This window comes from Brachycentrus maculatus, unplaced genomic scaffold (assembly GCF_059751285.1).
Source record: "Brachycentrus maculatus isolate JH-2025_06_01 unplaced genomic scaffold, ASM5975128v1 h1tg000263l, whole genome shotgun sequence".
Lineage (NCBI taxonomy): Eukaryota > Metazoa > Arthropoda > Insecta > Trichoptera > Brachycentridae > Brachycentrus > Brachycentrus maculatus.
The window spans coordinates 1621215-1648546 of record NW_028281014.1 but is presented as its reverse complement, the minus strand read 5'-3'; the positions used below and the strand labels follow the sequence as shown (position 1 = coordinate 1648546).

Genomic DNA, 27332 nt, shown 5'->3' with positions numbered 1-27332 from the left:
CACTTATATTTATTTTACCCCCCTTGGGAATCGAACCCGGGACCTCCAGAACGGTAGCCGAGCGTGCTGACCATTACACTACGGAGGCGGACAATTGAAATTAGTTAACAAATAAATGTTTCAATATAAAATGGGATATTCGTGTTCAAAATATGTGTATCTTTTCAGCAGGTAGCTAAATAATTGTACAACGAAAGGTCTCATACAAAGCTGTCATTGTGGTAATATTATGCGACCCGGCGATGTTCAAAAAAATATCTTTAAAAAAAAAGTTTAAAAAAAATCATGTACGCCTGCTTAAAAATACGTACGCAACCGGCTCAACTCTTTAAACAGTGCCGCAGTCAGTGTTATTTTTTTGGTCCAAGGTTGTCGCGAGACTGCATCAAATTCCTTTACGTTCATCCAAATTTGGTAGCGTGATATTATTGTATACAGTATGGTAAAAAATTAAAACGATTCAAATCAAATCGTCGATTCTTCGAATTTCGACTAAACCATTGATGAATGTTGAAATGATCGCCGTCGGAAATAAGGCGAACGTATGCATGACGAATCTGTACATTACGTCATAGTTCGCGAGGGGGGAGGGACTCGTTATTTCTGTCAGGAAATTCAATGCTCGGTTACGGCATCATACATAGTAAAGTCGGACCGTATCTCAAAAGGTACACGCGTCGTTGTGCGAGGATCCAACCGTTCCAGGTACTTTTTTTGCTAAGCGTTTCTTGCTATATTCTGATCTGGCACCGCGTACAGGACAGCCTTCCTGCGCAGTTTGTTAGGCGCAGTTCGGAATTTAGTCAGATATTTAGTTTGTCTTAGCCAGACGTTTAGCTTTTTGGTTCATGTAGTGCTCCCTGTTATTCATTTTTATTTCGAAAAAGGTAATAACCATGATTTAATTCATTACATTAATAGACGGACATAACTGGTATACATGTGTCTAAATAGTCATGTTTTCATTGTATTTAGTATTATTTTTATGCTTTTAACATTCTAACTTACCGTTTTCATCAGATGTTTTTTTTATACATGTACTATTATTACTCCTTTTAAGTTTAACTGCGGTTGTTACCGGTGAATTCCATCACCATAACGCAATTAATACTTTTCAATTCATAGACACGTCCGAGATCTTTGAATGTGTGTACTCGTTTTCCCAATACTACCTGTTGTAGATACAGTATACATATTATTTATGTTTATTTTTGTTTCTCACGAATGCAGGTAACTAGGTTATATTACATACTGAAAATGTTACACATGGTAAATATATATACATGTACTATACTAGTTTTACTTAAGGTTCAGCCGGTTGCATCAGAGTTCGTACCTTTTGTATTCTGCCAAAACAAATTCCTTGGTCGCGATATATATTTACCGTACCCGAGATGTGTGTAAAATAGATACGCACTTTATACAAAATACGATTGAGTAAAATATGATTTTAAATCCATAGTGTTAATTATCTATTTTGATTTTATTATTAACATATATCGCTCACTCCTTTCAAGAACGTCATAAATCAAAAAACTTGATTTTTCAGGAGAACGTTTTTAAAGTTTAAAAATATAATACAATGTATTAAAAATAAATATCAAGCCACCTTTTGAACTTTTTACTGTGCAACAGATCTTTTTAGGTAAATCCTGAAGGTTTTTCTCCATTTGAAAAATATTAAGTATATTTAAAACAATAATTAAACAATACCATTTCTTCAAAATGCAAAAACAACACTTTCTGCCCTGTAGCGGGTAAATATTAAGCTAAAAATATGCGTCTTTTGCTGCGATATAGTACGTTTTCTGGGCATTCCGAAAACATGCACAAATGAAAATTGTCGATTTTTGATTTATGACGTTCTTGAAAGGAGTGAGCGATATATACTTTAAAATGGCCACTATGATTAAATGAACAAAAAACAAGGACGTTTTAATAGGACGAAAGAAAAAAGTGAGTAAAAATAAATCACTAAAAGTATTAACATAGAATTTTAAATATTTATTGGGAAAGAATTATTTATATATATATAAAGAATTATTATACACAAAAAATGAATATGTGCAATAAATATGTGTAAAGAAAATCCTTTCATTGTAAAATGGCTTTAATTTTTAATAACATATCTCTTGTATAAAGGGAATTATATATAAAACATATGTATAAAAACCAACCCTCACGCCGCTTCTCCGCAGGGGTAGGCAGAGAGAATAGAAGGCTATACCAATCTGTCTTTGCACACAATTTCGCCTCTTCCACATCCATACATCTTGGCATACAAACACGTCGTATATATAAATACTTGCAAGTGAAAATATAGGGCGGATACCGGGTAAATAATTAAATACATATTAAATTATGTAATTTAATTAAAATATTCAACGTTCAAATTAATAAAATAACTTTGAATTTTACATCACATATTATATGGATCATTTTTTCGCCACTCGGTAAATTAAGGCAACGTTGAACACCACTGTGAAGCTTAATATGTATGTTTATAGTGTTGATCATGTATCATTTATACTAGATATCCTTTAATTGTTAAATTTGTTGAATTCTTTCTCAAAATTTACGCAGTTTGAATGAAATATGTAATTTATAATTTCTTTTAAAATAATAATCTACCCAAATGCAAAGAGATATTTAAAAATAAGGAAGGGTAACTAAATTCTTTTCTCGGTTTATTTTTACGATTTTGAAAAATTTTCGATACACCATTTTATTTCGAATCTCTGCATAAATAAACCATAAAACCCATAAATTTTCTTATTGGATGTATGTAAATAATTTAACAAAAATCGGTACCATTTTGTTTTCATCTGTTAACGCTTGCGTCATTATCATACCCAGATACGGAGGGCGTTCAATATATTCTCGGTACTGGTATGAAGGAAAACGCTTATTAGTCAATAATTTATTTTTCTTTTTAAATTTATGTTTTACTTAGTACCTAAATACCACTTTTGTATGTAGAATGTTGTAGTATGTTGAATGTAGCTTCAACTATGAGTAATAGTGGTATTTACCCGAGCTGCAGCATCAAAATTGAAGATTGCCATGATGATCGCCGATCTTCGTTAGAAGTGGCACAGAAAGATGAAGAAGTTTGATTTATTTCTTGCGGGCACTTCCGCAGACTCATTTTTTTTGCCCGTATGTGGTACAGACAAAGGGTTAATACCATTTTCCTTGTAGTCGATGACCTCCCCAGCAGATTGGGTCACCTTGAACTTCTTAGGTCAGTCTGTGCCTTCTAAGTGCCTATTTCTATCCATATCTGTTTATTATTGAATTCACAGAACCTCTTTTATCGTCGATAGCTACACAATGACTAATCGTTTGTTATAAAACTCGGTATTTTTCTACTAACGAGCGCGAACTGAGAATATATTGAACCCCCCCTGGTAGAATCAAAACGGAAAATGAAATAAAACACGTGTGCTATGAAAATAGTCGTATTTAATTAAATTACTCAACAATATAACTTCAAATTTACAAATATTTGGTAAAAGTATGAAAGCAATCTTGGAATTATCGATTAAGGCCCAGTATACGATAAATCGCTATTTAATTTTCTTTAAACTCGGGTAACATTTGACGTAATTATTTTTTTCTTCTTAAAACACCGTTTTTTATTGAAAAAAATAAGTTATTATTTTTTTTATTATTAATTTTATAAAAATATTTTTATATTTTTTCTAAATGAAAAAATAAAATTAAAAAAAGTTCTTTGGATGATTTTTTCGAAATGTATTAAGAAAACAATATTAGCCATTGATAGACACTATTTAAGTATATTTTTAAAAGTAATAAAAAAAATAAATACCTACTTTGTTTCTGAGAAAAATAAAAGACTAACGTAGAGAGTACGATATTGAATATTTAATGAGAATGATGTTGAATATTTTTTTATTTATTTATTTTGCATTAAGAATAAACATTTATTCAATCTTGCGCGTGCATTTTTTCATATATTTTTATAAAATTATACTTTTTTTAATAAATAAAATTCAAAGTTAAAAATAAATTTAATCTCTCGCGTAAGTCCTTTTAGTATATATTTTTAAAAAATTTCATCATAAAAAATACGAATATAGTTACTAGTGCTTAATTTTATACATTTTATAAATAATTAAAATTACGCGACCGGAAGGTGCTGCCGCTTATAATGCGCTTCGAATAGGTACTCGTGGAATGACATTGAATGGTAGCTAATCTGTGATGTCATCGTATAGTACTGCATTTCTACGAGATTCAGCTGTTTCCCGCCATTGAACGTGAAAATAATTACCGGCATAACCACATGTATTTTATATATTTTTTAAAACATTCGTAGTTAGGTAAGTTTGACTTTTTTCTGAATCTGTATATTAAAGTATGTAACACAAAAAATAGGAAAATATCATTACTAATCTTCTTCAAACCCTTATACGCACCCAATGGTGCATAGGGCACTGCATCATATAAACGCAGTGTTATCTTGATCGTTAACACATGAAGAAAAGGTGATCTGCCCTGTGTTTCAGGTACCAGTCCGGGGTAATATTGAATAAATATTACAGTGAAAAATCACTTATATTTATTTGATCCCCCCTGGGAATCGAAGTGCGGTAGCCGAGCGTGCTAACTATTACACTGCGGAGATTTAAAAAAAAGGTCTAGGTACATGTTGTATCTAAACAAACAGGGATTACTACGAGTTTATTGATTTTTTTCACTATCTCGTGTGAATGAACACTGTTTTCAAATTACATATATTGTTTAATATTTTACTTGGGTGATGATTGCTGAATTGAGTAGTCCACTTGCAAACCACGTTATGTTAAAAAAAAAGTTTTTTAGCCAATAATCGGTAGAAAATTAAAAATATTAACGTCCATATTTATCATAATCTGCCAAAACTCGTTAAGTTAGGAATAAAATGGAGTAGAATAATAATAATAATAAATTTGGATAACTTATATAGCGCCATTTTCGTAAAATAATACCTAAAGGGCGCTAGAAAAATCAATACTCTTGCAAAACTCGCTATGCCGATCGACATTTCACTTTCTAAAATCTCTTTAACCCTATATTAACTATAACTAAACTATATTTGTAGATACAATGCCATTTGTGGATCGCACAATATTGACATATCGCTCACTCCTTTCAAGAACGTCATAAATCAAAAAACTTGATTTCTCAGGAGAACGTTTTTAAAGTTTAAAAATACAATACAATGTATTAAAAATAAATATCAAGCCACTTCTTGAACTTTTTACTGTGCAACAAATCTTTTTAGGTAAGACCTGAAGGTTTTTTCTCCATTTGAAAAATATTTAGTATATTTAAAAAAATAATTAAACAAAACCTTTTCTTCAAAATGCAAAAACAACACTTTCTGCCCTGTAGCGGGTAAATATTAAGTTAAAAATATGCCGCTTTTGCTGGGATAAAGTACATTTTCTGGGCATTCCGAAAACATGCACAACTGAAAATTGACGAATTTTGATTTATGACGTTCTTGAAAGGAGTGAGCGATATATAGTAGCTGTGCGGAATAGTGATTTATTGTTAAATTTTTCTTACATTCATTCCAAATTAACCAAACTTAAGTGCCATGTAACCGATTCCTATTTCTAATAAATACTTTTGATTAAGTTTCACGTTTTTAATTGCGTAGTCCGCCAGACGAATGTTTAGTTATTAAGGGTTAAAAAGCTCAAATCGATAGAAGATGTAATATTCTACGGGTTGCCGCCATTGGCTAAAAAACTTTTTTTTAACATAAAGTGGTTTGCAAGTGGACTACTCAATTTCCCGTTATCTGTGTTTATTATATTGTGATTTTCACTTGCAACATCGATAGGCAGCAGATATGTTATTAATTGTACATCATACATCATAGGTACTTGGACAAGTGGTTAAGTTACTAACCTACAGGTATTTTATGAAGGTATTCTTTTGGAGTAGAACCTAGGAGATCTTGCAAGGTCTTACGAAAATGTTGTCATGTAATTAGTAGTTAACATGTACTCGTACGGTACTTAGCTGTAAACCTGAAATGATTCCTCAGTTTGTATAAAATTATGATATGGCAATTAAATTTTATTACCAGATTATTAATATTGATAAAGTGTTTTATCAGTCCGTGTGTATTTCCTTAGTTCCTACCGCAAGAGTAAGAGTACTTGCATACTTAAATAATAAAATATATGTTTAAGTGTATTCAATTATTTTGTAGGCTTTTACTTTAGCTTAATTTTATAATTTTATTTTATAATAATTTTGCTATTTTATACTTGACCAATATTCAACTATTTCACTATCTTTTGAGAATTAATCAATATTTCTTATGTCATAATCCATTTGTATTATTGTAATCCGTAGAAGAGCAAAATATGGTTTGTTTTTTTTTTTAATGGAATTATTCGAGTTCTTTTCTTCTCTTTTACTTAACAAGGCGCTTGATAACCAAACTCAATATTAACAAGGGGCTCATGCGAGCTCCTCCGAGCCCCCTCCAACTCATTCCTGCTTATTAGGTTCGGCCACAATTTAAAAGTAATTACTGTTGTTAACAGTGTAATTATGGATGGCCTTGAAGCTGTTTCCTTAGGTATTACATTAGCATATGTATTATTATACTCTTACATCATAAAAATAAAAGAATGTATGTTATATATTCTTCTTCTTCCTCTTTATTTAGGACTATGTCTTGTCATTCTCCGGTCCGCTCCTGGGAGGTGGAAGACCAGCTATCTCTCCATTGTTTAGGTGGCTTTCCTGGGGGTCTGCTTTCTCTTATGCTGCTGTCCGCTGCTCGGCTGTCCAAACTCAAAACACGATAAGGGACATTTTTCAAAGTACATTTTTTTGCATTTTTGGACTAAGTAGATTCTACTTAGTCCAAAAATGCAAAAAAAACGTACTACAAAAAAATGTCCCTTACTGTGTTTTAAGTTTGGACAGCCGTGCTATCCTCACCACTCGATCCGAACTCACTTTTCCCACATGATTTCCCCAGAAACGTCTTCTTTCTCTTCCCCATCGCACAACATCTTCAACATCGCAGATTTTTCTTTTTCTTTCTTCTTCTTCTTTCTTTTCTTTTTCTTTTTTTCATTTTCTTTTTTAATATATATTACACCTTCTTTTATTTTCGAAAGATGGAAAAACTCATTATTCTAATGTGTCTTTTCCACATAATTCCACACACCATGATTTATGATTGTTTCACCTGTTAGGTTTGATGTTGGTCGCAGTGTGTCCTCAAAGTAAGAGCAAATTTCCTCTGTTATTATACAGAACGCGGGATTAATGACAAAATTAGTTTGACTCCAACTCTTGACTGTACCTAACCTGTTGACTTTAGTTAATTAAAGGGAATATTGAGAATATCTGGTTTAGATTGCATTTCTATGCTTATCAATATCAACGTGGCAGCTTTGACCCTGTTTCATTATGAAATATATATCGCTCACTCCTTTCAACAACGTCATATATCATAAATCGTCAATTTTCAGTTGTGCATGTTTTCGGAATGCCCAGAAAATGTACTATATCCCAGCAAAGCGGGATATTTACCCGCTTCAGCGCAGAAAATTTTGTTTTTGCATTTTGAATAAAAGGTATTGTTTAATTATTTTTTTAAACAAACTAAATATTTTTCAAATGGAGAAAAAACATTCAGGTTTTACCTTAAAAGATCTGTTGCACAGTAAAAAGTTCAATAAGTGGCTTGATATTTATTTTTAATACATCGTGTTATATTTTTTAACTTTAAAAACTTTCTCCTGTAAATCAAGTTTTTTGATTTATGACGTTCTTAAAAGGAGTGAGCGATATGGACTGTAAAGGTGTAAACTTTTTATAGGACTCCGACTATCCTTTTTTGTTGATTCTTCTGTTCGACAAAAAAAATCGTCAAAAAGTAAATGATCTAAATTCTATGAATTTAGCATGTACACGTGTTTATGTTTTTTTTAATGTGTTTAAAAGATTGTATTCAAAACACGCTTTAACAGGCATATATCCGTGCATTTCGTCCGCCTCCGTGGTGTAATGGTCAGCGTGTTTAGCTACCGTGCTGGAGGTCCCGGGTTCGATTCCCAGGGGGGGGGGTGAAAATAAATATTAGTGATTTAACACTGTAATATTTATTTAATATTACCCTGGACTGGTTCCTGAAGCGCAAGAGTGATCACCTTGCCTTCATGTAAGTAATGATCAAGATAACACTGCGTCAATTTGATGCAGTGCTCTATGCACCATTAGGTGCGGATAAGGGTTATAATATCCGTGCATATTTACAAATCCTGTTGATTTTTTTTTATACGAAAACTCGTTCAAAAAATAAAAAGGCTGCTTATCACCCTCTGTATCCTACCCCCGTTCAGTAAAAACTTTAATTTATCTAGTAAATCCATCACTGTGTATTGGAATACACAGTGATGATTATTTACCAGATAAATGATGTGCTTAAAAAGCCTTTCATTCATGATGCCTTCGTTAAATACACCAAGCTGACTAAACTCAGATTTTTTGGTGCGCAAGTTCGTAGTTGGTGGGTAGGTAGGTGTTTTATACAGGAAACACTGATTGCGAACCCGGTGGAGCTCTGCGCGGATGTAGATTAGTCTGGGTTAAGTAGACGTCGTAGGTATTCGCAGTCGCCAACCACCGACTGCACTATGCTGCAATAGTGCAACAAGCCCCGCCAAATCTATTCCTGGTCTGGTATATCCGAATCCGTTACTAGAGCACTATTCTAGGGTCATTAGGGTTAAAATGACAATCAAGTGTCTAATGAATTTGCCAGGGTTTTTTTTTTCTAAAAAAAGGTCCCTGAACTCACTTATAAACTCCCGGAAAAAGTCCCGAAACTTACTAAAAAAATATTCAAATATCATTTAAATATTAATTACAATACCATATTTTATAATTTTGAAGAATTATATAAGTATAGAATGTATTTACGTAAGCACAAACATTCTATTCGTCTTATTGAAAAAAAGGTGCTGGAACGCCGTTCCACCGCGTTAGGGCGTTTGTCCACTACACGGAATTTTACCGTCCGTCAGCGTTTTAAAATGATGATTGGCTTGTGCTTTTGTCCATCTTTCTTCGGATCGGTGCTCTTGATTGGTGCGTGAACACGTTGCGCGTAAATTCGAGCACGCTAAACTATCGTAGTCGCTTTCATTTTTCATAACCGGACTGCCGAACGGTAAAATTCCGTGTAGTGCACAAATGCCCTTACATGGAAATAAACTGCAAATTGCTATAATATTTTATACGACCCATGTTTATATTCGCTTGTCTTAAAGCGAGTATAAACATGAGCCGCACTTAAATGTTACACACACAGGGAACAGTGTGTACTTGTATCTACAAAAAGACATTTCATATTTATAACATAGTTTTAGCGTTTTGAAATTTGAAATTTTGTCAGCAGCTCGTGATTGTTCGCTAAATATAATCCAGTGAAAGTGTTAAATCAATACGCTACTGAAACGTATCTTCTTCATCATCTTCTTTTGCTCAATGTCTCGCGTTGCGATCTTCTGAAATGTCAGGTACTCGGTGTATGATTCTTATTCATTCCTTCCGGTCTTAGGCTAAGTTCAAGGCATCCATCGTTTAAAGACTTCCTTCATTCGGTCGTTCAGTCTGTCTTGTAGGCAGGAGACAGTCCTCTTGCCCGCTTAAACTCAGCTGTCCCAGGCTCTACCAAACTCTGTGAAGACTTCTTGTTCCTTATGGTAATACAATAGTTTCAATGTAAGGTAGAAACCTTTTTTCTGTATTTAGGTCTTTCGATTACTAAATGTTTCTGAAGAAAATAAATGTATGTGCATTTGCAGTTCAAGGAAGCGTGACATCCCACATCTGCCGTCTTCAAGGTCATATTTTAGACCGTTTTTTTTCCTTAGCAGTGTCCATGTTTTCATTGGTAAATAATACTTATACCTACTAGTATCATCCTTAAATACCCGAAACCGCGAATAAAAATTCCGAGGGACAATTTTTAATTTTTAAAAGGAATTATGAACTGTGATAAATGTGCAATCTATTTTATTCGAAATATCAATAACAATAAAAAAATGTTCGCCTCCGTAGTGTGATGATCAGCACGATCGGCTACCGTTCTGGAGGTCCCGGGTGCGATTCCCAGGGGGGGAGTCAAATAAATATAAATGATTTTTTCGCTCTAATATTTATTCAATCTTACCCTGGTGACCTTTCCGTCATGTGTTAACGATCAAGATAACAATGCGTGTATATGATGCAGTGCCCTATGCACCATTGGGTGCGGATAAGGGTTAAAACAAAAGAATGAGTAATGTACAATTTATTTTTTCCGAAATATCGATAATAATATAATTTTTTATTCGAGTCATGACATTCTCTTTTTTAATAAATTTTATAGCGTTTGCAAATAAATATAAATCCGTATTTAAAATATTACGGTTGAAGTTATCGTTGTTAATTTTTAAAGCTTATCGCTAGTCAGTATCATGATTTATGGCCGCCGATTTAAAAAAAAGCATTTTTGCGAGAATCGCCGTCTGCATACTCGTAATATCGTTAGGCCAGCGCCAAAATAGCGAATGTACAAAAACATTATTCTAATATGTTGAGGTTGGAAGTTTAGAATTGGTATGATAAATCATTCATATTTTTACCAAACCAGGTTCATATTGTAGTTTTATATCTTTAAAAAGTGTAATTTGAGATTGCTAACTGAAGTACAGGGAGGATTTTTTTTTGCATAATATGTATCTACATTTTTGAGTTCTATTTCCTGTAATTGTTGATGTAAAAATCATAGTTACATTAATATGAACTAATCTGTAGATATTATTTATTTTACTATTATTATTATTGAGTGGTTTGAGATATTGCTTCATAATGAGAGAAAATTATGTGTAATACACACATATACGCAGTGGCGGTACTTCCCTAGAAGCCCGAAAGCCCGGCTTGCCTAACAACTCCAAATAAAAATTACTCAATCTTGACCAAATGATTAAAAATACATAATTAATGTATGACTGTTTTTTAATTATCGCGCGCTTATATAATTATTAAACACTATGCATGCCATTATATGGTGATGGTACTTATTGGTTATGGTTGATATGCTTCCTCAGAAGATATTTTATTATAGTGAACATTTTCTTTATTTTAAGGTGATGGTTATACCTTACAAAAGTAACATGTGTGCATATTTTTACAATGATTACAATACATTGTTTATATTTATAATACTTTTTGAGTGCTTAATATACTGGGAATGATATGAGGTGAAGAAATTATAGGTGCATCATGGATTCACGAATGTGAAAAATAATGGGCTTGCCTTACTGGTAAACCCTTGGCACGCCACTGCATATACGTTATATGCTCTTAGGTTACGCCCTTGAGGTAGTACAGTGGAACTTCTCACAACGAGCATAATTCGTTTCAGAATTTTACTCGTTAAGCGAAACATTTTTTGTTTTGACTGGCGCGGAAGTCCCGGCTCACAAGTGAATGTCGTGAAAAGGGAATGGCTCTTTTTCTGTAGCTCATTATGCGAAATGTCGCTCGTTAAAAGAGCTACTTTTAACTTTTTTTACTCGTTTTGCGAATTACTCGTTATGAGAGGTTCCACTATATTTTACGAAAATGGCGCTATATAAATCATCCATGATTATTATTATTACATAAAAACATGTATTTAGGTACCCAAGTCGCAATGTGTGGTCGTGTGGTGGTAGGCCTGGGTAAACTTACGAATGCCCGCCATTATTATGTACATATAATATAAAAGTTTTATATATTTTATTTTTCAGTTTTTGAAGTACCTATTCAATGTGATTAAACAATTATCAATTTGGATTTTGACAGTTGGAGTTAGCAGATGTCGGCGCGCTGGCGAAAGCTGGCGGCGGGGGGCGCCGGGCTCCTGGGGGCCGGCGCCGTCACCGCCTACCTCCTGGCGGGAGATGACTCCGTCAGACAGGTAAGACCCTTTCAGAATGGTAACTTGCTCCTCTGCAGTTGCTAGTCCAGACCCTCTATTTCCCGCTAAGACGAAAGCCAGAATGATGCTCTGCGTCTACTCTAATCGCAACATAATTTTCTTGAAACCCATAGCCTTCATTTATTATTGTTTTGATTACTCAGCCTCTGTGACCCACAAAAAGGATTTAAAAAAAAAAAATATTACCCACTTGAGAAAAAGGTTTGCCATTCCTGGTCTAGGATTTTCATACTGCTAGACATTGAATAACATTGTTTATGTAGCTCATTAAGCTTTTCACTATAAAAAAAACGAGCGAAAACAGTAAAAAAACGTAATTTCAGAAATGAATAATAATTGTAACTACCTATTATTAAATGAGAGTTTTCTATTTACATTTTCTTCTGGACACGAGCCATATTATTTTCTTGGCATTAGTGAGAATTTAATTAATATTCTTAAATGTTTTCTGTACTCAGGTGGAGCTCTTACCTACCTATCTATACGTTTTTCCAAATATTTGAATAATTATGTTCGACTTCTTATCAATAATAACCCGTTGTAAGACAATTATAATAATATTTATCACTAGAATTCACACAGGTGCTGTATACTGTCACACATATGTTATACTACTACTGAATGTTTTGTTTTTGGAATTTTTTAAACATCTCTGTTTAGCTGCTATCTGGTTAAAGCGACCCCGTAAATTAAGAGTTTACTCCGCTATAAACGTTCTTTCGTCAAATTCTAAAGAATTATTTTTGTAGACCATTAATTTGTTTTGAAAAGTTGCCAATAAAATAAAGAATTAGAATATCAAACCCTGTCTTTTCTTTGCACGTTGGTTTATTTATGTAAACATTTCTATTGTATACTTTTCATTTCTAAAAAATCATCATAAGAAATCAAATTGCAATTTGCTAAAATTTAGCATTTTTAATTTGAGCCATATCTATAAACGAATTCCATCCAAAAGCTGGAATATGGGATATTATGCCGTGTTTAATATCACTTTTTATTGATACTTTTGTCCGCCTCCGTAGTGTAATGGTCAGCACGCTCGGCTACCGTTCTGGAGGTCCCGAGTTCGATTCCCAAGGGGGGTAAAATAAATATAAGTGATTTTTTCACTGTAATATTTATTCAATATTACCATGGACTGGTTGGTACCTGAAGCGGAGGGCTGATCACCTTTCCTTCATGTGTAAACGATCAAGATAACACTGCGTTAATATGACACAGTGCCCTATGCACCATTGGGGTGTGGATAAGGGTTTTATTTTATTATTATTATTATTGATACTTAAGCTACCATTACCGGAGCCTTCTAAACAAGTACTCACAAAACAAGGCATAATATTTAATGCCATGTTATTATAGAAGTCCGATAAATAATCTCTTACAACTGTCTATGTCTTAAAACTATGTACAGTGAAACCTCTATCTATCGTTCCTCGAATAATCGTTTTCCCGGATGTGTCGTTTATTTCTTCTATCCCGACTTAATTTCATACTAAACTAAACCGCATCGATCGTTTCTCTATCGCCATTTACCGCATTTATCGTTTGAATTAAGCTGCATATTTGATACATTTTGTCTGTTTTTTTTTTTGCATTATTTCCAATTTTCTTACATTCAATGGTAATGTATGGGATGGAAACTATCGAAAGCTTGTGTAACCGATAGCAGGAGAGGTCGATATTGATGAAAAGGAGCCGCTGCCTGTACCTGCATTTCCAGAAACGTGCACACTCTATGAAAGAAAACGCACATTCAATAACCGATGCTGAAAAAAATACTATTTGCAAAGCCGAAAATATACTATTGACTTACAAAAAAAACAGTTAAAAAAACAAATGTACTTTTTAAAATTCTTTTCAGGTTTTTATTATTTTTTTTAAATAAATCTATTTGCATCTGAAACATGTATTCTTCTTAGAATTTTAGCCTACGAATGGTTATGCAGATTGGGAGGACGGTATCTTTACTCGGTCGTATCTATTTGCGTATTGACCTCTTAATCCCGCATTCATTGTTTTCCCACATTCATAGTTTATTTTAATAGGTCCCTTTAAAAACGATAGATAGAGGTTTCACTGTATATATATTTTTTATTGTATAGAAACATTTCTTAGCATGCTGTTTTTTTTATTTATTTCTATCTTGACATTGATAATATTATATTTATTTTTCAGAAAAAATCTGGAATAGTTCATGCGGCAGTTAGTGTGCCCAAGAAGAGACCTCTTCCTCATCGCTCGGAGCAGCTTCAGGCTTTGCAATCCGGAGACTTGTACGATGTCCTCATCATTGGAGGAGGAGCCACAGGAGCTGGATGTGCACTGGACGCATCCACCAGAGGTTTGTCGGGAATATCTTAGAAATTAAATTAAAATTATAATACTTCGGCTCAAAGCTTTCCAAACTTTGCGTGAGCTTATTTATTTTATTTTTACTGGTGCATACGCCTGTAAGGCCTTTACGTATAGAATATAAGGAAATAATTATAAATATACAACAATATAATGGAACATAAGTACATCACACAATATAAAATATATAGATAGAAGGGCAAAAATAATAAACATAGCAAAACAATATTAATACAAATAAAGTTTAGGAAAAAAAACACTCAAAGCCATTGCAAGAACATTACACTCACATTTTGCTCAAATTCAGGGACATCAAACTGCTGTTTGAAATGGGTGAAACCAGTGTTAAATACATCTATGTGACCTATAGAACGTTTTGCGAGAAATAGAATTCTACGCATGGGTAGATGCAAGGCGTAGTTTGCTTATGAAGGAATTGGAAATCACAATTCAGAATAAAAACTTGATTTAATTAATAGACATTGGCGATCAAATGGAAAAGCTGAATTAAATAATAACTTTTTGAAATAAGTCATTACTTAATTCAGTTGTTGCATTAGATCGCATGAAGCTTCTTTTTCTATTTCTAGCTCATAATATATTTTGACATGAAATACTTGAGATCGAAAGAAATATAAACTGAGATAAAGTAGTAAACACCATTCCAATAGGGTAACCCAGAAACAGAACAATCTAATTCAAATAAACCTCAAAGAAAACTAAAACTTTGAAAGAAAGATAAAATTAAAAATTAAATTGATAATTTCTCATCTTGCCTGTAGCACTGGGAAGTTAACACCTTATTTATTATATTTATATTATCACATATTTGCTTTTATAAATTAAAAAAAATATGCAATTTTAGGTTTGAAGACCGCTCTGGTGGAGGCGGATGACTTCGCTAGCGGTACCAGCAGTCGCAGCACCAAGCTCATTCACGGGGGAGTCCGCTACCTGCAGAAGGCTATCATGCAGCTGGACATTGAACAATATCGCATGGTGAAGGAGGCACTACACGAACGCGCTAACATGCTCGCATCTGCGCCACATCTCACTCACCCTCTTCCCATTATGTTGCCAGTTTACACGTAAGTTAGCCAATATACCCCGATTTTTCTGATAAATCTTTACACTACGCTAAACTCACATACAGAATACTTATTCTTTGTTTGAACTCATGCAAACGAGATTTTCTGTGTTTTTACGGTTTAATTATTTTTTCAGGTGGTGGCAAATCCCATATTTCTGGTTTGGTATCAAAATGTATGATTTAGTTGCTGGAGACAGAAATGTCAAGAGTTCTTATTATCTCTCTAAGAAAAATGCACTGGAATTATTCCCTATGCTTAAAGGCGATAAATTGTGCGGTGCTATAGTTTATTATGATGGTAAGGATAAACCGTACGCATATTAAAATAATTAACGTGTATTTTAAATGGAGAAACTTTTTAATTATTGTCAATACTGCTGCAATTTTTTGAAAACAAATAAGATAACTCATTCTCACAAATTCGTGTGAGGCTTCTATCTGAATTTATTTATTGCCTGTATGTATTTCTATGCATTCAGCAAAACCCTAAATTTGTGAACCTTAATATTTGTGGTATTGGGAACACAGTGTATAATATCAACAACTGCACAATTAACATAAAATGTGTCACATAGTGATGTCACATATATACTTTTAGTAAATATTATCAATTTTAGGCCAGCAAGACGACGCTCGAATGAATTTAGCAATTGCTCTGACAGCTACAAGACACGGTGCGACAGTAGCTAATCATGTTTCTGTAACAAAATTACATAAAACTGATGGGAAACTTAGTGGAGCTCGATTAAAGGTATTTTTCATTCAACATATTTTTAAATTTCTAATCCCTGATACATAAATAAACTTAAAATTATTTGTTATGTGATTGTAGGATGAGCTTACTGGAAAGGAATGGGATGTCAATGCCAAGTCCATAATAAATGCAACAGGTCCGTTCACCGATACTATTAGGAAAATGGATGATCCCACAGTTAAGGAAATTTGCTGTCCATCTTCTGGAGTTCATATTGTACTTCCCGGATATTACAGGTAATTATCCAGACACAATAAACAAAATTACCAAAATAATCACCCCCGGTTCACATAAACTAAAGCCATATTATATTTTCTCATTTGTTTTTAAAATGGTGGCTGAAATGTCAAGAAGTAGGACTTTTGACACTTCTGACCCCTATGCACTTTAGATTCATGGAGTGAAATACGTTTGATAGATTGCTGATGACGCAAGTTAAAGGGCTCAGGGTAAAGGGCATTACTGTCACATGGGAAAATAATAACTAATAATAATATTTAAATCCCTTGATTGAAAAGGTGTAGTGTTCTGGCACATAAAAAAAATTGCACTGCTGAATGTAATTATTATCATTAAAAAACACTTTTGTTGTATTATATTACATACTTCTTAGAAAATATTCTTTAGGTAAGTAGGTATATTTGTGATTTATTTATGTTATTCCTATTTTAAATGAATACGGTTCTCAATTTTTAACAGATGGCAATCTTTTTTTTTAAATGTTTTTTTTTTTGCATTGTAATTTCTAACTCTGCCAAAAACAAAGTATACAATTTGACAAATTTAGTACTCAGTGCTCCGAATGGACCAGAATAAACCTGCACTACACTTGAGCTCAATTCTTACAAATGTAGTTTAGGGATGGCAACTTCAATGAAATTTTGGTTAATTTTTTTTATTTTTCTAGTCCTGACCAGATGGGACTACTCGATCCTTCCACATCTGACGGCAGAGTGATCTTCTTCCTTCCTTGGCTCAGACAGACTATTGCGGGCACCACTGATCTCCCTTGCAAGATTACGCACAACCCGACTCCTACTGAAGACGAAATTATGTTCATTCTGCAAGAAGTCAAGAATTATCTCAACCCTGATGTTGAGGGTAAATATTATCACTTTACCGTATCAATAAAATATTCACTATAAACATTTGGGAGATTCGATAAATAAATAAATTGGTAATTGACTATTACATACTGATAATACAAATAGATACTTCACTTCATGCATAAAATTATAGACATTCACAAACATTCAAAGTCTTCATACAAATTGATGTGTGGTATTGCCATTGCTATTATAATTACCAGAAAGATTCAATAATTACAAATGGGGGGTAACATTTACCATTAGGACCTACTCAGATTGTAGATAAAAAAAACTTTACTGTCCCTAATGCAATAATTTCATATCATCTGGCCACATCCAAAGCTATCAAATGTTCTCTGCTATTTTATAATTTTTTATCTTTCATTCTCATTGCATTTTCATTTACATGTCTTATTCTTTTCTATATCACTATAATTTAGACTGGTTACAAGCAAAACATTGTTTCTCTTTCACTATCCTCATTAGTTTATATTAGTGAAACAAGTATGTATACATATAACTCTAAACATGTCATACTGTCTTTATCACTCTCATTTTTTTTTTGTATGCATATCTCATTCTTACTCTTTTTACCTTTGAGGACTCCTTTATTTTGTCTCTTTTTCTTTGTATTTATTATGCCAGAGAAAAAGTGATAGAGGAATGGAGAGAGAGGTAACAATATACCTAATTTCTATATTCACTGAGGTGAGTGATTCAGCCATTCTGACTATTGACTGATTGCAGTTCGGCGTGGAGATGTATTGTCGGCGTGGAGTGGTATCCGTCCCCTGGTGTCGGATCCTAACAAAGAAGATACGCAGTCTCTTGCCAGGAACCACATAGTTCATGTCAGTCCGTCGGGGCTAGTCACTATTGCTGGCGGCAAGTGGACTACCTTTAGAGCAATGGCCTCCGAAGCTATTGACGCATCCATCCAATGTAAGCCTGTTCATATTAATGTTTATTATAAAATTCAACGATTTAAGGATATATTCATTGGTTTTATTTACTTATAAATACATATATCAATAGAAGGTTGACAAAGATATTTTAAGAAATATTGGATTTAACCTTTGGTGGATTGTTATCAAAATATTATAATATCTTAACAGGGATGAATAACATTTTTGTGTATTTTGTATAATTGAACATACTTTCATGCTACATATTTAAAAGTAATTTAGATGTTCAATCATGGAAAAAATGTTACACAGTGTACAAAGTAACCACTTAACCCGATCATTGCGTTTCAAATTGGTTGTGACATTTCCACTACGTGGCACAATTATGACATCTTTATTTATTATTTTAAACACTCATTTTCTCGAGAATTTTTAAGTTATCATGGAGTGTGTACCAAGTGCGGGTAAATAGTGATATAAATGTCCAGATTTCCATATACCCTTGGCAAGAGAAAAAAAAAACTTTAGATATATGCATTAAAGTCTTGATAAATATAACTGTTTATATACTTTTATGTAAAAAATGGTTATTAAGGAGTTTTCCCAGAATATCTTACTTTTCTTTTTTATATCTGCTTTTTTATGTTTTTAATGTTGGTGCTTTGAATAAATTGCGCATTTTTTTCCAGCTGCCAATTTGACTCCTCTGTACAAAGATTGCCAGACAGATGGATTCCTTATTGAAGGTGCTCACGGATGGACTCCGACTATGTATATTCGCCTTGTACAAGATTTTGGACTAGAATGTGAGGTAATAATGAAAAATCCCTACAAATTACAATACAACTTTAAATTCTGCAACACTTAAACTAAACCATAGATTACTCATCATAAACTATCGTCTTTCTGATAAACACTTTTATATATGGTATAGATATTTATATTTATATTGTGCTTGAAGCTTTATAATATTAACCGGGGTCATGATTTTAAGATATCATGTAATCAGACAGTAAAGTTTGTCTCACTAAGTGAATGGTCTACGTATATTACGCAGTCTGATAGACGAAAGTTTAAAAATCCAGGGTTAAATGGCTGTATTTGGATGTTTATATCTTTAAATGTTCACAACATGGAAGTTTTGCAATTAGAAGATTGACTGTAATAAAGTATTTAATAAAATATATTTTTACAGGTGGCTCAACATCTTGCAATGTCCTATGGAGACCGAGCATTTGCTGTAGCCAAAATGGCCGCTTTAACGGGAAAACGTTGGCCGATCATTGGTCGCAAGGTCCACCCTGAGTTCCCCTATATAGATGCTGAAGTTAGGTATGGAAATGTTTTATGATTATGCCGACTATATCGCAGACCATTTATCTACCCTGATATAGTTTGTGTTTCTATTTAACTTTTACTAATTTTAAATTTATTTCGGCCCAGTATTCATTGTATCGTCATTATTTACCATGTCACCAAGTTGGCGACCTATTACTAAATTTTGTCTGGTATAAAAGTATTCAAGATATCACAATGGATGCTAAATGAAAGGTGGCTAAAAAATGGAGGCGAAATCCAAATATGTATATCAATTTTTAAACACAATTCAAATTTTTCAATATTTTGACAGTTGTTGTTATTCGGTTATCTTGACTTATGATAGTTAGTGGTTAGTAGTCAATAAAATGGTAAGGATGGAACTGATATGTCACTGCCTTCTAGATTAGATTTTCTTAAAGTTATTAGTTACATACATTTATTGTTTAAGCCTAAACTGTATTTTTATGAAATTTTGGACAAATCGCACAATTTTTAGACTATGGCAATTAAATGAAAACGAAAATTATTACAAATTATATTATTTTTATTAGATCTGATACTACATATTTGGATTTTGGTTTGACCACCAAGGTCAAATGGTTATTTGTAATATTATGTTTTATAGGTATGGAGTAAGAGAATATGCTTGCACTGCTATTGACATGATTGCCAGAAGATTGCGTCTCGCTTTCCTCAATGTGCAAGCCGCACAAGAAGCTCTCCCTGGAATTATTGATATCATGGCTGAAGAGCTTAAGTGGTCCAATGATGAAAAAAAGGTAGAAGAAACAAATTCAAAAAGCACTATAATTTTCTCACCCAAAGTATGAAGTGAACCTCGTCAGCATTTCACAACGTTATTCATTTATTTCTCATTTCTTTTGAATGGTATATTAACTCCTATTGTTAACAATTGATAACAAAAATCTCACAAACCCAAGCTGTATTAATACGAATATCACAAATGGGATCAGCATTCCGGTTTGCTTCCGTCCATTTCGAACCCTGAAAATCACGTAATATTTATGGTACTACCTAGTACAGTATTTCTCAAAGTGGGCGATAACGCCCCCTTCTGGGCATTCTAAAAGACTTTCACAAGGCACAGGAAGCCCAAAGAGACAGAAAGAAGTGCTAAGATCTAAGATATATATTTTTAATCCTTCCCTCTTTCTATGATGGAACATTCTGGCGATTTTATTTTCATCTTTGATGAGAAATTTTGATAGGGGGGCACCAGAATAAAAAAGTTTGGGAACCTGTGACCTAGTGGAATACCTAGTGATAATACCTGTTAGAAAAATAAGGTTTTGTCTTCATCTGGATATTAAGTTTCAAATTATTTTGTACTATCTGAATGATACAGCCAAAATTGATCTTTTATTTTTATTGGATTTCAGAGACAAACCAAAGTGGCTACCGAATTCCTTCAAAATGAAATGGGACAGATGGTGAACCGTGCCAGCAAAGACAAATTGCCTATCAACTTGACCAAGGATGAAATCAACACGTATATCAAGAGATTCCAGATCATTGACAAGGACAGGAAGGGATATGTGTCTATCAATGACATTAGGAGAGGTCTTAAGGTAATTTTTTTCCTCGTTATTATGAAGTATTCTGTATTTTTTATTGTACAAATTTCTCATTGTATTTAAAAGGTTTTTTTTCTCCTTAAAACTTTGATAAATGGTTTTTTATCGAGAAGTCATAGGATTAGGAATAACATTTCAAATATATTGAACATTAGAAGTGAATTTTTTTAAATTCTGATGTAAACATTCAACACAATATTTTTATTCATTATTTTGTAATTAAAGATCATGAAACAGAGAATTACACCAACGATGTCTCTAATAAAGCAAATACACCATACTTTATCTAAAAGAGTCGTATGCGGATGCGTAAGGTTGTGGTTGTTGGGTGTGGTGGTTTTCACAATTTTTATTTATTTTTATATTGGGACTCTTAGGTTCACCAAATTTGTATTTGATACGGTGACCTATACACCACCATAGTGATAAACCATACTTAAATCAGCCTATGACAGGTTGGTAAACTCTGTAAATACCCAGACTTCTATATTCTTTTTAATCTATGTTGAAATATGAATATAAATGATTCCTAAGTGGACAAACCCAGATTTGTGAATGAAGATTAGGACACACTCAAAATATTGGAAATGTGTCACTACGGATTGGAGCAAAATGCAGCAGGGATCAGTACATATTGACATTCCATGAAAATTTTTTACTATAGAATTGGGTATAGATGTTTAACCACTAAAATTTAATTTAATTTTGTGGTTATTTATATTTTAAATGTACAGAATTTGTAATTTTAGGTCATCGGAGTAAAACTAAAAGATGAAGAAATAGTAGTTCTGTTGAATGACATAGATTTTACTTACAGTGGACACATGGAGCTGTCTGATTATCTTCAGGTAGTATCAACCGTACAGTGGACAGTGACCGTAATATGTTTGCATATAGGTTATGTGTGAACATTGTTGTCCGTAAAATCAATGTTTATTATTGTGTTTGGTGGCAGGACAAGCAGTGTTGATGTTGTGGTGGTGCAATAAGTGTCTCATGCTTTGTGTTGTATTTTTCCACAGAGCTATGGAGAAGAAGTTCCTGGAGAAGAGTTGCACGAGATACTTAGAGAAATTGATACCAATATGAATGGACAAGTCGAATTGGATGAATACTTACAGGTTAATTTCCCGCATTCAATGTTCCACATTACATTTGTTAATAACAAACTCCATTTGAGATATTCATGGATGATGTGTCATATGTTCATTCATGAAAGTGTGCTATATTTAGTGCCCACTACAGTCGGCCTTCCCTGGTGTATGAGGCCCTGGGTTTGATTCCTAGTTGGGTCGTCAAAAAAACTAATATTTTTTCAATGTAAAATATAGAATGTTTTATGTAACCTTACACAGACCTTCAGATAAAACCGACTTCTCTATGCACCATTAGGTGTGAATAATAATATCATTTTTAATATTCTCTTTGTTGAAACTTTGATCTGCTACTCTTAACTCCTATAAGAGTAGGTAGAAATAATAGGATGTCGAAGTCCAAAAATGCATTTCTCCATGTTTAAAACAAATGTTGTTAGTTAGGTGAAAAATTGTTTTCTAAATGAATTAATTTGTCTCTTTGTTGGTATTATGTGATATGCTTTTGTGTTCCGTTTTTATTGTGTTGATCTACTTATTTACTTTTGAATTTATATTTTTTATGTGTTATTTAAAATTTCATTTATAAAAAGATAATATGTTAAATGAAATAAATTTTATGTAACATGTTACATATTTGATTCCTATTATTAATATCAGAAAAAAATATTTGAATATCTGAAAAATCAATCATTGCGAGTGAATGAATTTATTTTTCAATGAATGCATGTTTTGCTTAACTCAATAGATGACATTGAGTTTTAAATATGAAATTACCTTAAGAGCACTTGTAAATCCGCGATTATGCAAGACCAGTCCTTAAAAGCTCGATCTAACTTCTGCGCTAGTGTGGGATCGATCATTAAGGTGTTTCATCATTTATAAAATTTTTGAAGTCGTAAGAATATGGAGTAATTGCTTTCTTTCCCCTTATCCTCCCACCACGAGTACTGTGTGCCTCCAATGCATATAACGAAGCTGTGTGGTAGATTCTTCTAGAAGTACTCTTTTGACCTTTTTAGATTTCAAACCCAAAATATGTACACATACAAGTATTATTTTCTATCTTAATAGCTTATTCTAATACAACCTTCTTGGCAGTATTTTAAATATGGAGAGATTAGTCCGTCATGTCTCCCTTATTTACCAATTTTGATAACAATAGTACTGATTATATTATACAATATATCGCTCACTCCTTTCAAGAACGTCACAAATCAAAAAACTTGATTTTTCAGGAGAATGTTTTTAAAGTTTAAAAATATAACACAATGTATTAAAAATAAATATCAAGCCACTTATTAAACTTTTTACTATGCAACAGATCTTTTTAGGTAAAACCTGAAGGTTTCTTCTCCAATTGAAAAATATTTAGTTTATTTAAAAAAATAATTAAACAATACCTTTTCTTCAAAATGCAAAAACAACATTTTCTGCCCTGTAGCGGGTAAATATTAAGTTAAAAATATGTCTCTTTTGCTGGGATATAGAACATTTTATGGGCATTTCGAAAACATGCACAACTGAAACTTGACGATTTTTGATTTATGACGTTCTTGAAAGGAGTGAGCGATATATCTTTTAATCCATTTTCTAACAAAATATTGAAATGTCAAAAATGGAATCGTTATAATAATACTCTATAAGTGTTTATTTGAATTTCATCATAGTAATTTGTATGAAATGTTACGCAGATGATGTCAGCTATCAAGTCGGGTCATGTGGCGTATTCAAGATTTGCAAAGATGGCCGAGATGGAAGAAATACAGCATGAAAAGGATATTCTAAAGAAGAAGATATCTGTAGAACGGAGCGGAGGCGGCCTTTAAATTATTCTACTTTCAAAAATCAAATATCGTCAATTTGTATCCCAATTACACATTTTTGAGCACAATTTATCAATCGAGTAAAAACTACTATTGTACTGAGCGCATAATTAGCTTGAAATTGAGAATATGTTTAAATTCATATGAATTTGTGTACATTGAAAATTTTACAGCTTTAATTTGTTTATGTTTGATTTAATCGGCCAAGATTAACGTTTTTAAATTCTTTCACAATGCTTTGGATGTGATTTTATCTTTGTCTTTTTAAGAACACTAAGGTATCTAAGCCTTTTATATGTCTAAATGTTGTCGAATTTTTTTAATTCATTTGATGTATGTACTTTTATTGTGTATTTTAGTATAACCAAATGTTAATGTTATATGTACGAACAAAAAGACAATACGTTTTATGCAATTAAAATATGTTATGTTTCGAAATTCCAATTCTTAATATATATTTTATTTTTAATTGTTATTATTTAAGTAAAGTAACTATGTTAAAGTAAATTATAAATTCTGTAACCCACATATTGTATTTTAAATTGTTAAAAAGTCTTAAATCAAATAGGATATTATTACTTCCAAAAAAATGGGCTTACATACTAAAAGTTTACTTTGAGATTTTTACATAAACAAATCATAGAATATCAGATAAGCAATTGGTATACATAATTATATATTTCCATGTAATATAATAATAGTCAATAGCCATATAAATACAATACAAATATTGTATACATAGTATTATTTTACATAATGTGTATTGTAACTGTTCAATATATTTATTGTTTATTTCAAAACTGACTTTTAAAAATAAATTCAAGATTCATATACCCCAAATGAGTTTTGTTTCTTTTGTATGAATAAAAATTAACTCCAGTCATCATTTGAAGCTTATATTATGAAAATCTGCTGACTTTATTTAAAATAAAATTCAGTAGCAGATTAGTCCCGAAAACTCAGCCGAAGCCCTGTGGACCAAAGGGTGGGAGAGTTTGTGAAAATGCCAGGTTATCGGTAATGTGGTTATTTTTAATTGCTGTGTGATTTATTTTTTACAACTATGAAACATCCTATTGGGATACGGAAGAGGCCTATATCTAGCAGTGAAGGACAGAAGGTAAAAGAAGAAAAAAAAGATAAAACACCTTAGGGAGTATTTTTTTCCATGAGAATTTATATTAAAGAAAATTCCGCGTGATATTGAACGCAGATCCATTTATTTTTATGTATCCACTGCCAGTGGCGTGCACAGAGAATTAATCAGGGTAGGAAGTAAGGTAGGGTAGGTACTGGCTGTGTTTTTATATATCACGCGGATAAATTAGGATAGGCACTGGTTTTCTGCCTATATGGAATGCATGCCCCTGCCCACTGGTATAGGTAGGTACTCGTATTATAGGTATTCATCTCCTACATTCACAAAATCAGTGCCTACTCTACCTTACTTGCATTCCATATAGGAACACAAGCGGTGTTACCCTTCGGATACTTATTTTAATTTATTTATATAAAATTTCGGCGTAAGGGACAAAAAAAAGGGAAAAAATAATAGTTCACTATTATTGAAATCTAGTACCTACGATACTTTTTAAAATAATTTTTACTCCCACTAGGTACAACTTGTATTTATAAAGATGAACATCCATAGATAAATTCGAAAAGTACGTACCTACATAAATTTCCGCTAAGCACATCTCTATGGCCCTGGCGCGAAAATTTCACTCGTCCCGCCCTAACCTAGAACCGCACTGATAGTATCTACCGCCTAGGAAGGTATGGTAAACCCAAAATTATTGATCTTAGGAGAAACGGGATGAAATGGAAGTTACGAGATGTTTCCCCTACAACTTGTTATCATTTATACCATTGATTCCCAAAGTTATTTTTAATCGACACCCATTTTTCGATGTCAATATTTTTCATCGCTCACTTTTGGGAATCTGTATCTCTATTTATGATAATGGTTGATTTTAAGCGTATTTTTATATTCACCAATATATTCATGTTACTTGTATGTGTATTTATGTAATTTGAAATAAGAAGTTTGAAAAATCAATAATAATAAGTTATTTGATAAAATGAAAATATAAACACATTTAAACTTAAAATATCTATCCACAAAAAAATATCCCTTGTCACTGTGGATTAGGTAGGTACTTATCTAAGTATATACTCGTACTTATACCTACCTGGGAAAAGGGTCAAAGCGGCTATTTTATAGTACCTTTAAACGCAAAATTTTGCGTTTAAAACGCAAATGTTTCATGCAAAAAGTATTTGCTTTAAACAAAATAAAAAATGCAAAAAACATTTTTACACATTATTTTTTCAACTGTTATTGCCTATTCGTCTTCACATCGCCTACAAAATTCTCCCGAAGCCATTATTGCCCACCAAGATTCCTTAATCGCCCACAAGTGGGCGATATTGCCCAATTTGGAAATCTGTGATTTATACGCTTAAGTTAAAAATCAGCGAAATAATACAATAATTCGTTTCGCCTGTCTTTTTAAGGCCTAAGCCGGAAAATATCGATCTTTGAGAAAAAATACAATGACTAATATTATATTGTAGATAATTAAATTTTCTACAAGTTACTGACTACTGTTTTAAAAATTAAGTTTAAAATAGACATTAAAATCAAGATGAGTTTTGTGTCCCAAAAAATGATTTTTTTCTACCTCGACGAACGAGAAAAATTAATGTATGTTTAATTACATGAAAAATTAATGCAATTAATGCGATTTTATTGATTTTTAAGACATTTTTGGCGCCGAAATACGCCATTTAATCGAAATTGGAAAAAAACGTTATTAAGATACGAAATACATAAATATTAAATACTCGAGAACTTTTCCTTGAGCCAAGAGAAAATAAAATACAACAGAACAAATATCAACTAACAAATTGAGCGATTAAATTGTAATTACAAACCCACACTCCGCGTCATACAAAAATCATGTACTTATAAGTAAAAATAAACTTTCCGAGAACGGCCAGTAAATGTGGAGTAAATTTAAGTAAAGCAAGATGTTTTAAGAAGAGTGAAAGAAAAAAACCTGATTGAAATAATAGAAAACAAAAAAGGGAAGATGATACATGTCCTGAGACATGACGGGTTTATCGGTAGCGATAATTGTAGAATAATAAAATGTAGAAGAAAAAAGAAGCCAAGGAAGACCAAGAAGAAGTTATGTAGAGCAGAGTGTCGTGTAGTATGAGGATCAGATAACTGGCTTTGGAAAGTAAGAGGTGAAAGGTGCTGAACAGACAAGAGCTCAGC

General features: G+C 32.6%; 1 protein-coding gene across 2 annotated transcripts; it reads left to right on the top strand.

Annotated features, from left to right (window-relative positions):
* The first annotated feature begins 645 nt into the window (after positions 1-645).
* Positions 646-24886, top strand: Gpo1 (glycerophosphate oxidase 1). Of its 2 annotated transcripts, none has more exons than XM_088266285.1 (15): positions 646-705; positions 11884-11998; positions 14198-14363; positions 15240-15462; positions 15599-15762; positions 16082-16215; positions 16297-16454; positions 17126-17319; positions 18054-18248; positions 18901-19022; positions 19407-19543; positions 20157-20310; positions 20932-21120; positions 22149-22247; positions 23915-24886. In XM_088266285.1, the coding sequence occupies exons 2-15, from the start codon at positions 11897-11899 to the stop codon at positions 24047-24049; spliced, it is 2172 nt and encodes a 723-aa protein (XP_088122411.1). In that variant the 5' UTR covers positions 646-705; positions 11884-11896; the 3' UTR covers positions 24050-24886. The 2 variants fall into 2 exon arrangements, with proteins under 2 accessions (XP_088122411.1, XP_088122410.1); XM_088266284.1 differs by lacking the exon at positions 646-705 and adding an exon at positions 802-887.
* Positions 24887-27332: the final 2446 nt, after the last annotated feature.

What these genes read in the sequence shown, in the direction of transcription:
- Gpo1 (XM_088266285.1), top strand. Translation starts at nt 11,897, where the DNA reads ATGTCGGCGCGCTGGCGAAAGCTGGCGGCGGGGGGCGCCGGGCTCCTG. An exon ending in ATTATGTTGCCAGTTTACAC is followed by an intron (nt 15,463 to 15,598) that starts GTAAGTTAGCCA and finishes TTATTTTTTCAG; the next exon opens with GTGGTGGCAAATCCCATATT. An exon ending in TGCTATAGTTTATTATGATG is followed by an intron (nt 15,763 to 16,081) that starts GTAAGGATAAAC and finishes TATCAATTTTAG; the next exon opens with GCCAGCAAGACGACGCTCGA.